Consider the following 11,634-nt stretch of genomic DNA (forward strand, 5'->3'; position numbering starts at 1 on the left):
TTTGAGGCAAGTATTGCTAGCTTAAGACAGTCAATGTAAAATCTCATAAAGGAAGATGAAAAAAATAAAAGAAATAAGAGCCATTCATAACATCTAGGAGAAGGGAGGTGGTGTAGGAAAATGCTCTGAAAATCAATGAGGTTAATATACCTAAATCATCTGGGTCTCAAGCACGGGATGAAATTACTGTAGTCTAATAAGAAATCATGCATCACCCAATCCCCTGGTACTGCTTATATGAATAATACTTGCAGTAAAGGTGCAGGATTTTTCAATTTCATTTTCATAGTTCACAGTAAAAGAGAAGTAAGCAGTTATATTACCTAGCATTTTCTGGTCTAAAAGAGTGCCATGGGCAGCTACTGAATCATCTGACTAATCCTAAATTGTTGTTCTACTGTAACTTGATCATATGTCTAATCCCAGTAGGATTTATTTTTTTTTTTAAATCAAGCCTAAAGAGAAAAAAAAAAAGTTGGCACAGGAAAATCAACTGCTTCAGGTAATATAATCCTGTTTATGGGTAAAGAGGTTCAGCTGGCTAACAGATAATTTTTTACTTCTGTATTATGGCTGCTTTTTTTGTCTTTTTGTTGGTGTGTTTTTCTGTTGGGGGGGGGTGTGTGTGTGTGTGTGTTTGGTTTTTGGTTTTGTTTGGTTTTAACAGGGTTTACAAATTGAGATTATACAAAACACTCTGCTTTCGAAATTGGAAAAGGGGTATTATCCTTGAAAATATCATAAAGATTAATAGGATAGTTTGAATATGCTTTTCACTTCTTTTATATCATTTAGGTTTGCAACCTGCATTATGCACCAAGTTGAACCCCCATTTTTTTAATGTAATATTTTTTTCTTTTTATTGAGCACCAGTTTAAACTGGTATTTTCATACCATTCACTGAGTGGGTGGGTCTCTGTGTGTGAATGTGATCACGACAGGTATCTAGAAAGGGATGGCTTGGTAAAGAATGTGATGTAATTGAGAGGTCACCAGATAGTTCCCAAACCCTACAGACTTGCTCAGGGTTCCCAGCTCATTTATGCCCAACTAAGAAATAAATTGTCTTTGCACAGGAACTGGGTATAGCTAGGGCATGGGTTTTCATGCTGGAAGCTCGTGAAAAGGAAAAGGGTCACCAACAGTGAGTAAAAGTCATTAGATCCAAGGGAAGGAATAAGTTAGAGCTTTTTTGTTAAATCATGATATTTGCTTTAGAAATTTTGAATGAAAATATCACAAAAGCATGTATCCATGGTAATTGAAACCTTGGAAGATATTAGGGTAATGTTGGTCCCAGCCTTCTGATGTTTACTGCTGTGAATACTGTGTAAGAGCTTACTTGGAGCAAAATGTATAAATTAGGAACTGCAACTGCTTGTAGACTAATATATTTTTAATGCAGACATTTTCATATCTGCCAAAATTGGGATTTTTTTTTTGTACAAATTAATTTTGTTTAATCTTTCAATGTAACTTCATAACAATTTGAGATTAAAAAAAAAATCTTGTAAGAAATGTGTTATGGAGTGTGTGCCTATATCTTATCAGCATAATATAATATATGGAGTGAATCCATGCAGATTGAGCTAGTTAGCCATGGGTTCCAACCAGGAGATAAATCAGATTCAAGGTTTAAGTTTGAGGTTGATTTTACCAAATGGTTTTATGAGATTAGTCAATCTCTGCATATATTTTAGAGATTTGGTGCCTAACAGGGTTTCTGGTTTACCTTGTGTGGGGTAGGTAGGGGAAGGTGGTGTGTCTGCAGGCTAGAAAGAAAGAGAAGCAGCACTGGAAAAACAGAAAGGAACTGTGTCAACTGGCTTGTGTTCAGAGGGTGTCAGGAGCAGAAGCCCGAGTTCAGACACCACAGCTCAGCAGTGCTGGAGGATATGAGGTAAAAGCAGCCCGCATGCAAAAGAGAAGGTGAGGGGATCGGGAGGGCAGAGATTTGCCTAGAGGGGACTAGGCAGAGCAGTCTTCCTGGGGGTGATTGGCCATTGGTCTGCCACTGAATTTTTCTTTATATATAGTGATTCTGCATGACCTATGTATGGAAATTAGAGCTGAAAACAATGAAAAATATGCTGTTTAAATCTGTGGGAGGGAGAAATGCATAGGTGTTATGATTGCTTGTTCTAAAGTTGTTGAAACTGGAGATCTTGGGTTCCCCCAACTGAGTGCTGCCAGGTCAAGTTCACCTTTGTGTCTGACAGCAGCAAAATTACTTGCTGCTTTGTGGACTGATGCACTTTGCTTCTGTTAAGCTCACAGGCTCACCTGTACAGCAGTAAGTGAGGATTAAGCAACACAGGTCACGGCTGGATGAAAACGCATGGGTGTTCATTAACAAAACAGGTGTATCTACACTAAAACGGGGCAAAAATATGTGGAAAAAAAGGCACCTTATAGTTTATACATAATTTAAGTGCCTTTCTTAAAGTCTAACCTATCCTACTGACTTAATCTTGATCATTAATTCACTTGAACTCTTTTTACTTTTAATTGAAACGGAATTATCTAAGTTGCAATAAGAGCCCAGTGTTTTTCATAGTGAAGAAAAGAATACAGAAGCTTCACCCTTTACTTCTTCATAAAGTATGAAGATGATATTTTTCATACGTGTGAGTCAACCAATTTGATACTACCTGCTGTTATTCCTGCTTTAGTTCTAGGTAACTTTTTTATGACATTGCTCATGTCAGAGGCATTATTTATATCCCATATTCTGCTTTTCTGAGTGCATGAAATGATATATGTAACTTGCAAGATCATTCAAAATTATGTTTTTCAAGCTTACATAGAAAAAATTTACAATAATGTGACTTTAGACTTTTTTTTAAAAAGTAATAATGCTTATTATTAATGATTTGTGTTACAAGAGCTGCTGAAACAGAAAATAGACTGGAGTTCTTCTCCCAGCCTGAAACAAACATATCAAATGCAGCTTTAAGTATGAAGCTTGCACAGGCTAAAGTGTGTTCCTTGATCATACTTAAAGATAATATAGTCAAACAAAAACTTAGCAAAAACTTTTGCCCAAAGATATTAAAGTCACTTCATGTATGCTTTAACAATCAGCTCAGAGATTAAATATCTCTCCTGACAATTTAACAGCTGTAATCTGTAAAATTTTTGCCCTCCCTGCTGTAGAAAATGCTGAAAACTCACCATATCTCAGGACATTTGGAACACAAATTCAGCACTAAAGAAAACCAATAGTTCTGATGCTGTGGAGTTGTCTGGAATCTTCAAAGCTTTACAGTATTGATGCTTGTGTGGAATTTTCAAAAAATTTTTTTAAGTTAGCATCATTGGCACATAGAAGCTAGTGCACAGTAAAACTCACAAACTATTTATATTAAATATTCTATTAGTACTTTCACAATAGATTTTACATCTTTTTGCTGTTTAAATAGTCTTTTTTGCCTCAATTCACTTACAATTCTAGTCTAAATGATGAGAAAACATATTTTTAAAAAATTTTTAAAGAGTTCACCTTCCACTTGGTATCATAATTCCCAAAAAGGCTGTTGAACATGTAATTCCTAAAAACAATAAACTCTCTTGGGAAGAATGGTCGTTTCTCAATTTGTGTTAAAGATTTTGTTGTGCTTTTAGATGTTTCTTATCTCAGGAGTTGTGGTGTGGTTGGTTGGTTGTTTTTTTCCCTTCACAGCTTTCTTGGTAAGTACTTTAGCACAGCAGTTAATCTGTAAATAAGGTTGTCCAGATGAAGAAAATGTTCACACCCAAGTATAGCTCAGAAAGCTGTCAAGAAATAAAAGATGGATCACAATCACCTACCTCCCTCTGGATTTTTATCTGAGTTGGATGCAGGAGCATTTACCATTTCCTATTTAGTTTTTTATATATAAATGTTATCTGAAGCTGTTTTCCTAAATTGCTTTGATAAGAGAGAAGGTGGTGCAGTGCAGAAAAACCTCTAATCTCTTCAATCTTGAACAGTGTATTCCATATGCACATTGATAAGCCTTTGGTGTACTGTATGGCTTAGGGGAATTTGAAGCAAGCATTTATCTCTTTTTCAGTTAAACCTTTAGTTGTTTCACAAATGTTAATGTGCAATAAATAAGCAAATCCTTTTTCTAACTTTGATAACTACACACTGGAGATTTCTGAGACAAAGGAGAAGTCTTAAAGAACTTGTGATGTAAATATCCTGATCTTTCTTTTTTATCTGTATCAAGCAAATCTGTGTGGAGTAGTTATGCATATGGCTGGTGCTACCATACACATCTGTAAATGTGAAAAGTAACCAACTAGCTCTACTAAGCACCCTTGTTCATTATGAACCATATGAAATCATTTCATATCTTGTATTACTGAAAGTTTTAGAACATTTTTGTAACTTTAAGAATGCAGGACTAGCTGACATTACTTGTCGATCTAATCTAAGATCTTTATATCTCTGATTTTATGTGTATGTTCTGTTCAGCCTGATGATTTTGTTGAATGAAAACAGTAGTTCTTAAAGCATGAACCAATTAAAACCTGCAAAACCACAGTCCATGGAACTAGATAGCCTCGGATATGTGTCTAGGTCACATTGTGTTAAGGTTTTGAACTAAATCTTGAAAAATATTCTGCAACAATCATCTAGTTTGACAGCTGTATCAGACATAATTTTCTTAGCAAAAGACACTGTTGATTTCACATCCTCCATTGATTTATGGTAATAGTTATATTTTAACATGTATTGTCATTACTACACGTTTAACATATATGTAAGAATTATCTGCTTTTCTTGTGATTAGCGAATATATTGTTTTCTGGATCACCATTTTTAGCATGGTTTTTATTTTCCATGAATAATTAAAATTATCATTGCAAATTCCATTTCCTTGGAATTTTTCCATTTTTCTGAGATTTTATTAGAAGTTAATACTGGTGTTTCAGACAATGTCTCTCAGTATGTTCCACTTAGAATATTAGGTAGAACTTTGTCTTCAAAAATCTCTTTGAAATGTCTCCTATCTCCTTTGTTATATGATAAGCTTCTGTACCATCTGCAGCATCATTTAGAGTGATAAATCTTCTTGCTTCATTCCAGAATCAAAGTTTTATTTTTTTTCTTTTTAGAAAATGAGACAACTGTAATATTCTATACACATCTTCAGTTTTGTTAGCCATTTAAACTTAGTTATGTTTTCTCACTTTCAAACTTGTGATTTAGATTGTTGCTGATTTTTGCATTTCAGTGGAATTTTCTTGGTTATTTTGTATTTTATAATTTTGTAACTTTTTGTGTTGGTGGTTTTGTTTTTTAACTAGAAAAGCTTGTTGTTTCTCCTTAATGTCCTGAATATTAATTCATACTCAAAATTTGTTCCAAACATATACTTTGTTAGGGCACTTGGAGCCTTCAAAAATGTTTTTTACATTTGCAAGTGCACATCTTAGATTATGTCATGTTTTCCTAGTGTCAGTGTATGTATGGTAAGATCATATTTTCTAGATCCAAACAGTAGCTCATTTTAGCCAAAAAATAATGGGGTTTTCTCCCATTAGTTTGCAACACTAATTTACCCCAAATTATGACAGAACATTTAATCCCATATTAGGTAGGTATTATTTCTAAGAAACTTAGGAATTTTTACTACTAAACATATAGAACAACCAGTATATATCTGAAACTGAAGGGATCTATGATGCTGTGTTTATCATCCTACATAATATTAATAGACTATGATGTTCAGTAACTGCTTCTCTTTTAGTGGGCATAAGTTGCTCTTGCAAAAAAAGCATACATTGATTATTTGTGTCTGGTTTTCTCTGGCAAAGTAGAACAGCCATAAAAGTGAGAGGATGAAATATAAATGAAAAATAATTTCTATTACCCACACTGAAGAACTTGAAAATATTACAAAGAATAGAAAAATGTTTTAGAACTTGAGTTTTTAGCATTTATTTGTAATAAAATTGCAAAGATACACAGCAGAATTATGCTTTCTTTAAGGGGGCAGAATAAGTATATGAAAAATATGCATATGACAATGAAATTGATTGTCTTCATTTGTCTTATTACATATTAAATGAAAGTCTAATTAATATTTTATAGAAACTGATCTGTCATAGAAGTGCTTCTCTGATTATGTTACAAGAACTTTAAGAAAAACTCCAGGGAGATGAAACTTTGAGACATGGTTGGGGTTTTTTTCATTTAAGAGAAAAAAATAATCAAGCATATGTAATGATACATGACTGGTTTATAGTAGCTATGAATATCATCAGATCCTTTTATGGTTCAGAGAATAATCAAACATAACGTAAATCCACAAAATGGGTGTATCAACGAAAATAGGAGTAGAATTAAATGAGGTGTTAAAATTGACACTTTAAACATATTATACCAATGTTTGTCAGTGCTTTGAGCAAACATCCTCATACCTTGTGCCCCAGAAATGTTGCGGTCTTTAGCTCCAGTTCTTCATAGCTTCCATCATCACAATGTCCAAGTAACACATCACAGGAAACATGGAGGGAAAGCATCTCTAGAAATATGCTAAAGGAAAAAAAATCTTGATATTGCTGTTCTTAAGATGGAAATGCTGTCAAAGATACTGAGTGACCACAACAGATCTCCTACCCAAACCTGGGTAAGAGTTAATTCATCTGTCAGCTAATCCATTATATTTTAAATTATATGTAAGCAACTGGGTAAATTTAGCAGGTGGATGGATTTAATTTTCAAACTCCTTTGCAAGAACAATAGGGTCAATTCTGTTGTAGAATTTCAGCCGTAATTTCTACATGGATTATGTGGCTGGTCTGAGTACCTGTGTTCATATGACATGAAAATGTAGTTGTTAAAAAATACTGAATCTGACTGGTCCAAATGCAGACAATGCTAGCCCTAAGCATTTAATTCCTGCAGGTTCTGCTCTCTGATGCTGTCCTGCGATAGTGAGAGTCAAAGAATTTTAAATATTCTTTTATTACCAAAAGATTCTAAAATAAAATTCTGAAAAAAAAAAGTTGCTTTTACATACACTCGTGGCAATCCATACCCCCTCAATGAGGCAGCATTTCCCACTGAGTTTCTGTAACATGTCAGATTGGTTTATATCAAGTTGGTTTACTCAGTTAAGATTGAACCTGGTCAGATACTTTTTCTCATTTGCTTTATAGTGCTCTCCTTTACTGTAAGTCTATGTGTTGGCTGTCCTCATTATATTAACAACATTGTTGAAAAGTGTAGCTTCCAAAGCTTTTTTATTCAGAAGTAATATCACAGAAAACAAGAACTACAATTAAAAAAGGAAAAAAAACCCCACATGGGGAAAAGTGAAAAACAGTGTTTTGGATGAATGAGAAATATCAGGAAAGGAGAAAAATACCTAACAACCAGAACATCATAAAATCTGGCTCATTTAAAGAGCACAGCATAAGTGTTTATTTATTCCATTTTTAGTGTACATGTTATATATAAGCATAAGATTTTTTTTTTAATTTTGGTTTTCACATAAATCATAGGGGTAAAAAAATCTTTTAATGCCTCTTTTTGCATTTTGCTGCCTAGATTGTACGAAAGCTTGCAAATGGGACAAAGCTGACCTCCACTAATCTCTTTATAGTTTCAGTGGTAGCACTGCTTTGTGTGTCATATTCTGAAAAATCTATCCTTCAATTTTTCTGTCTGAGAGGAGTCTGTTTGTTCATGCATGCAGGTCTTTGCAGACATTTCTTATGCACTGGGTGAAAAATGCAGGATAAAAGGTGTATCAGAAATTGGACATTTGTTCTTGTATGTATATCAGGAAGAAAAGTTCTTAGGCCCTAGAAACTGTCGACAAGACCTAGAGTAGATGAATCTACTACTCCTACTAGTAATCTTACTACTACCCTCTTTTAAGGTCTAACATGATTTGCATTAAACCAAAGTTACAATATTAGTACTGTTAGTGTTCATTATGTTTTGATTATGAAGAGACAAAAGTTGAGATATGCTTAATTTTTAGGAAAAAAATCTTTCTTATTTTCCAGGAATGTGCTGATTTGGAGCAGGTTTACATAGCACACAAGAAACTAGCTGTGAGGAAAGGAAATATCTGCACCTTAAGGGAAAAAAAATGCCTTGAATAGACTGAATCTATGAAATACTCATGTGTTTATTTCTGTTTGCAAGGCATAAAACATCTTCCTATGCCTTCACCCAACATAATGGTGGGCAGAAATCTGGATTTCACTTGTAGGTGCTTCCATTTGGCATTTCTACCTCCCCTGCTCCACAGGCTGTAAGAAATATCTGTTTGGGCATCATGCGCACACTCCATGCTGTATATGGTGTGGAGCCAACCCCCAGAAGCTGCTGCTGCCACCTCCCTACAAGGGCAGTGTGTAGAAGAGGCAGTTGAAGGCATATCTTCTTGAGCATCATCTAGCAGATAAAAAGGAGTCAGTGCTGCCATTGCTGTCACAGAGGCAGAGGGCACGGGGATTGCAGTTCCCTCTTTGTAGCACTCAATAATGGCCTGCCTAAATTACAAATAACACAGTTGACAAGTCTATTACACAATGGACTATCAACTAGAAAGCTGCCTCTCATAACTTGGACATTAAAGAAAGTCCACTGGCTTTCAGTCTGCCAAGACCATTACCCTAAAGTCATTTTTAATGAGAAAAAGTCAATCACACTCTGAATATCTTCCTAACACTTGGGATCTCTTTTCTCTCTTTTATGAGATGGTCTTCAACATGAGGCATTAGAATGTTCAAGGCAGCAGGTTAATTATCTTGCTGTAAAACACCAGCCTTGATGGTTGACTGCACTCTTTCTGACATTGTAAAAGTTACACAAGTAGTTCTCACTAATGTTGGTAGAAACCGGGTGCATAGCTCGAGGACAGATTATAGTCTTTGTCTTGTAGGACATGAAAATAATTGAGACTCTGTTGTCAAGACCTGGGTTTTTCTTTGAGTGTTAATGTGTTTTGGCAAGGCATGTCAAAACTATATCTCATATTGAAGGACACTCATCTTGGAATGTTAGATAGGAACATGCAAAATGCACAAGTCACCAAGCAATTCTTATCTCCACTGCAGCCCAAACCCCATGTTTTTTTAAGTGAGTTCAGCACTTCTCTGTGGATAAACAAGTGATTGTCCTTGAGGATATTTGTTCTTCGTGCTGGACAGTTATCACTAAAAGAAAGTTTCACCTATACATTTTAAATAAAGTAATTAATGAACTTTTATCTCCAAAGAAATATAAGTAGGTTATAGGCACAACAATCATACCCTCATTTTTAATTAGGAAAAAATACGGTACCAATATTTAGCACTTTTTAAGAGCCATGTGGGTTGGTTTGGGGTTTTTGGGGGTCTTTGTTTGTTTTAATTCAGCTCCCTTTGAAATCACTGAGTTTAAAATACTTTAAATGTTCATTTTACTATTTACACAGAATGATGTTGTGCATCAATTGTTTTAAATTTCTGTATGTGTATCTCTTACCACTATATTTTATTTGTTTCTGTATTAAATTCTTTATCCAGTTTTCACCACACATAAGAAAAATAATCAGAATTATGGTGGATTACTGGTGTTATCCCCAGGAATCAAGAAATCATTGTCTCTGATTCTGTTCATTCTTTGTCAAGCAGATATTATTTTAAATTTCCGAACAACATATGTCAGCAAGTCTGGCCAAGTTATATTTGAAGCAAGATCTATTTGTATCCACTATGTGACTACCTGGTTTATCATTGACTTAATTGCTGCACTTCCTTTTGATCTTCTTTATGCTTTCAACGTCACTGTGGTAAGTAATAACCTGTCTTTTTTAATCGCTCTTTATTTCAAGAGGGTTCTTTTGGGATTTTCCCCCCCAAGATCTTGAGACTAAAACTGAATGAAATCAAAGACTGTCTTTTTCAGCTCTGTAGTGTACTTTCACATTGGATGCTAAAGGATGGAATACAACGTAATTGTGCATGTGGATTAAAAGTATGAAAAGATTGGGTGTCAAAGTGGCCATTCATTATCATGAAAGACACATGTACAGGGTTTTTTTAATTCAATTATTCTTACTTTGGAAACAGTCACACCTATGCTGGCTTTGTTTTTACTTCTTGTACTCAAATACATGGTTCTGTGGCTTTTGCTCTCATGCTGCATAAGTTCAATTAATTTTTTAAGACCCATAAGATGGTTACTGTGGTAAAGTAATTGCATTGGGTCAGTATAGTCAGCATTCTTCACTCAGCAAGGAATCTTCTTTCTCTTTACTTCTGTATTGCAGTGCAAAAGTTACAGCATGATCACCAATTTTTGAGTTCTAATATCTATTACTTGTGAGTGTCATTAACTTTGCCTTTGGTTTCAACTCATCTTTCTTAGGAATATAATGACAATATGCTTAAGCAGCTTTGAAAAATGTGTGAGTCTAATGATTGGTGATGTCACAATCACTATGGGTTACACTTGTATTGTTTTACTTATGCTAAGACTAAGGTTCTTCTTCTGATAGGCATAATAGATTTGATAAAGTAAGAATTTGCTAAACAAAAAAAAAACAACCTCCAAATACCGTTAGGCTTTTAAGCTGTCCACTTTCTAAATCTCAGAATTTTTATCGTTTGTGAACAGATGCAGTCAATCTCATTTTCATTAAATGTGAGTTACAGACAAGTACATAGATGATAGGATAGACACATAACAGAAAAACAAAAAAATCACAAACAGAATAGCACTAGTCAGGAAGCCTCCCACTGTGAAGTATCTTCTTTGGTTTTATCATTTAGTTCCATTTCCTTTCTTTATCTCTCTTTTCACTCCACTTGTTAAATCAAGAACCATCAGTCTGATACTAGTGCAGTAGCTTTTAAAACCAGACAGTTAATAGTTCCACACTCTTCAATCACTGTTTTTTTATAACCGTTGGGTAATCTATTCAAATAGACAATTACCTCAGTTTATTCCTTACTTTGAAACCAAACAGCCAGCATAACTGTGTTGCTTAAATTTCCATTAAGAATTTTACATTGAATGAAGTAGCTCTGTTGTTTTCCTTTGAGGAGAAAATTTAAAAAAAATAAAATTGATCCCCCCCCCCCCATTAGGAAGACTGTTATGCTTTCTGTATTGAATTCTGGAAAAGAAAGTATTATCTAATAATTAATTTTAAAGTTAATACATCACAATATTAAAAATGCTACTCTAATAAGATTAGTACACATCTCCTGTATGCTGTACTTTCAAATTTTTTCCCCTAATAAGATCACTAATATGGTAACTAAGAATATCCAGGAACACTGAAATGTCCCTCTGTTAGTATTGGTCCCTAATGAGAGGATTCATGATAGATTAAGTCCTAACACTAAACCCCAAATAATAAACAATATATAGCCATGTTGATCTTATAATTAACATTGACAGGCATAGCTCGCTGCATGCTGCAAGACTTAAATATTTTGTTAAAATCTTTTACAAGTCCCATCTGTTTCCTACATTGCTTTGGCCCAACTTTGGTAGCTAGCTACTATGAGGTAAAGACCACTACATAGTAGGGTCAATGGCCAACCCTCTCTTCTCTTTGGTAACTGAGAGCAAGTCCACAATCTGGGGGTCTGCACCCAGCATTCACCCCAGCAAACTCAGTCATTTTGTTC

At 34.6% G+C, this 11,634-nt stretch overlaps 1 protein-coding gene across 1 annotated transcript in view; it reads left to right on the forward strand.

Moving 5' to 3' along the window:
• The window catches only part of LOC104505943 (potassium voltage-gated channel subfamily H member 8-like), a gene marked incomplete at its 3' end in the record, with an annotated part of 52,744 nt that extends 42,959 nt beyond the window's left edge, over positions 1-9,785 (forward strand). The window contains exon 6 of the mRNA XM_010146716.1: positions 9,628-9,785. Coding sequence (XP_010145018.1) covers positions 9,628-9,785 — 158 coding nt within the window. The remainder of the gene's footprint in view (positions 1-9,627) is intronic.
• Between the last annotated feature and the right edge of the window lie 1,849 nt (positions 9,786-11,634).

This window comes from Eurypyga helias, unplaced genomic scaffold (assembly GCF_000690775.1).
Source record: "Eurypyga helias isolate BGI_N326 unplaced genomic scaffold, ASM69077v1 scaffold12162, whole genome shotgun sequence".
Lineage (NCBI taxonomy): Eukaryota > Metazoa > Chordata > Aves > Eurypygiformes > Eurypygidae > Eurypyga > Eurypyga helias.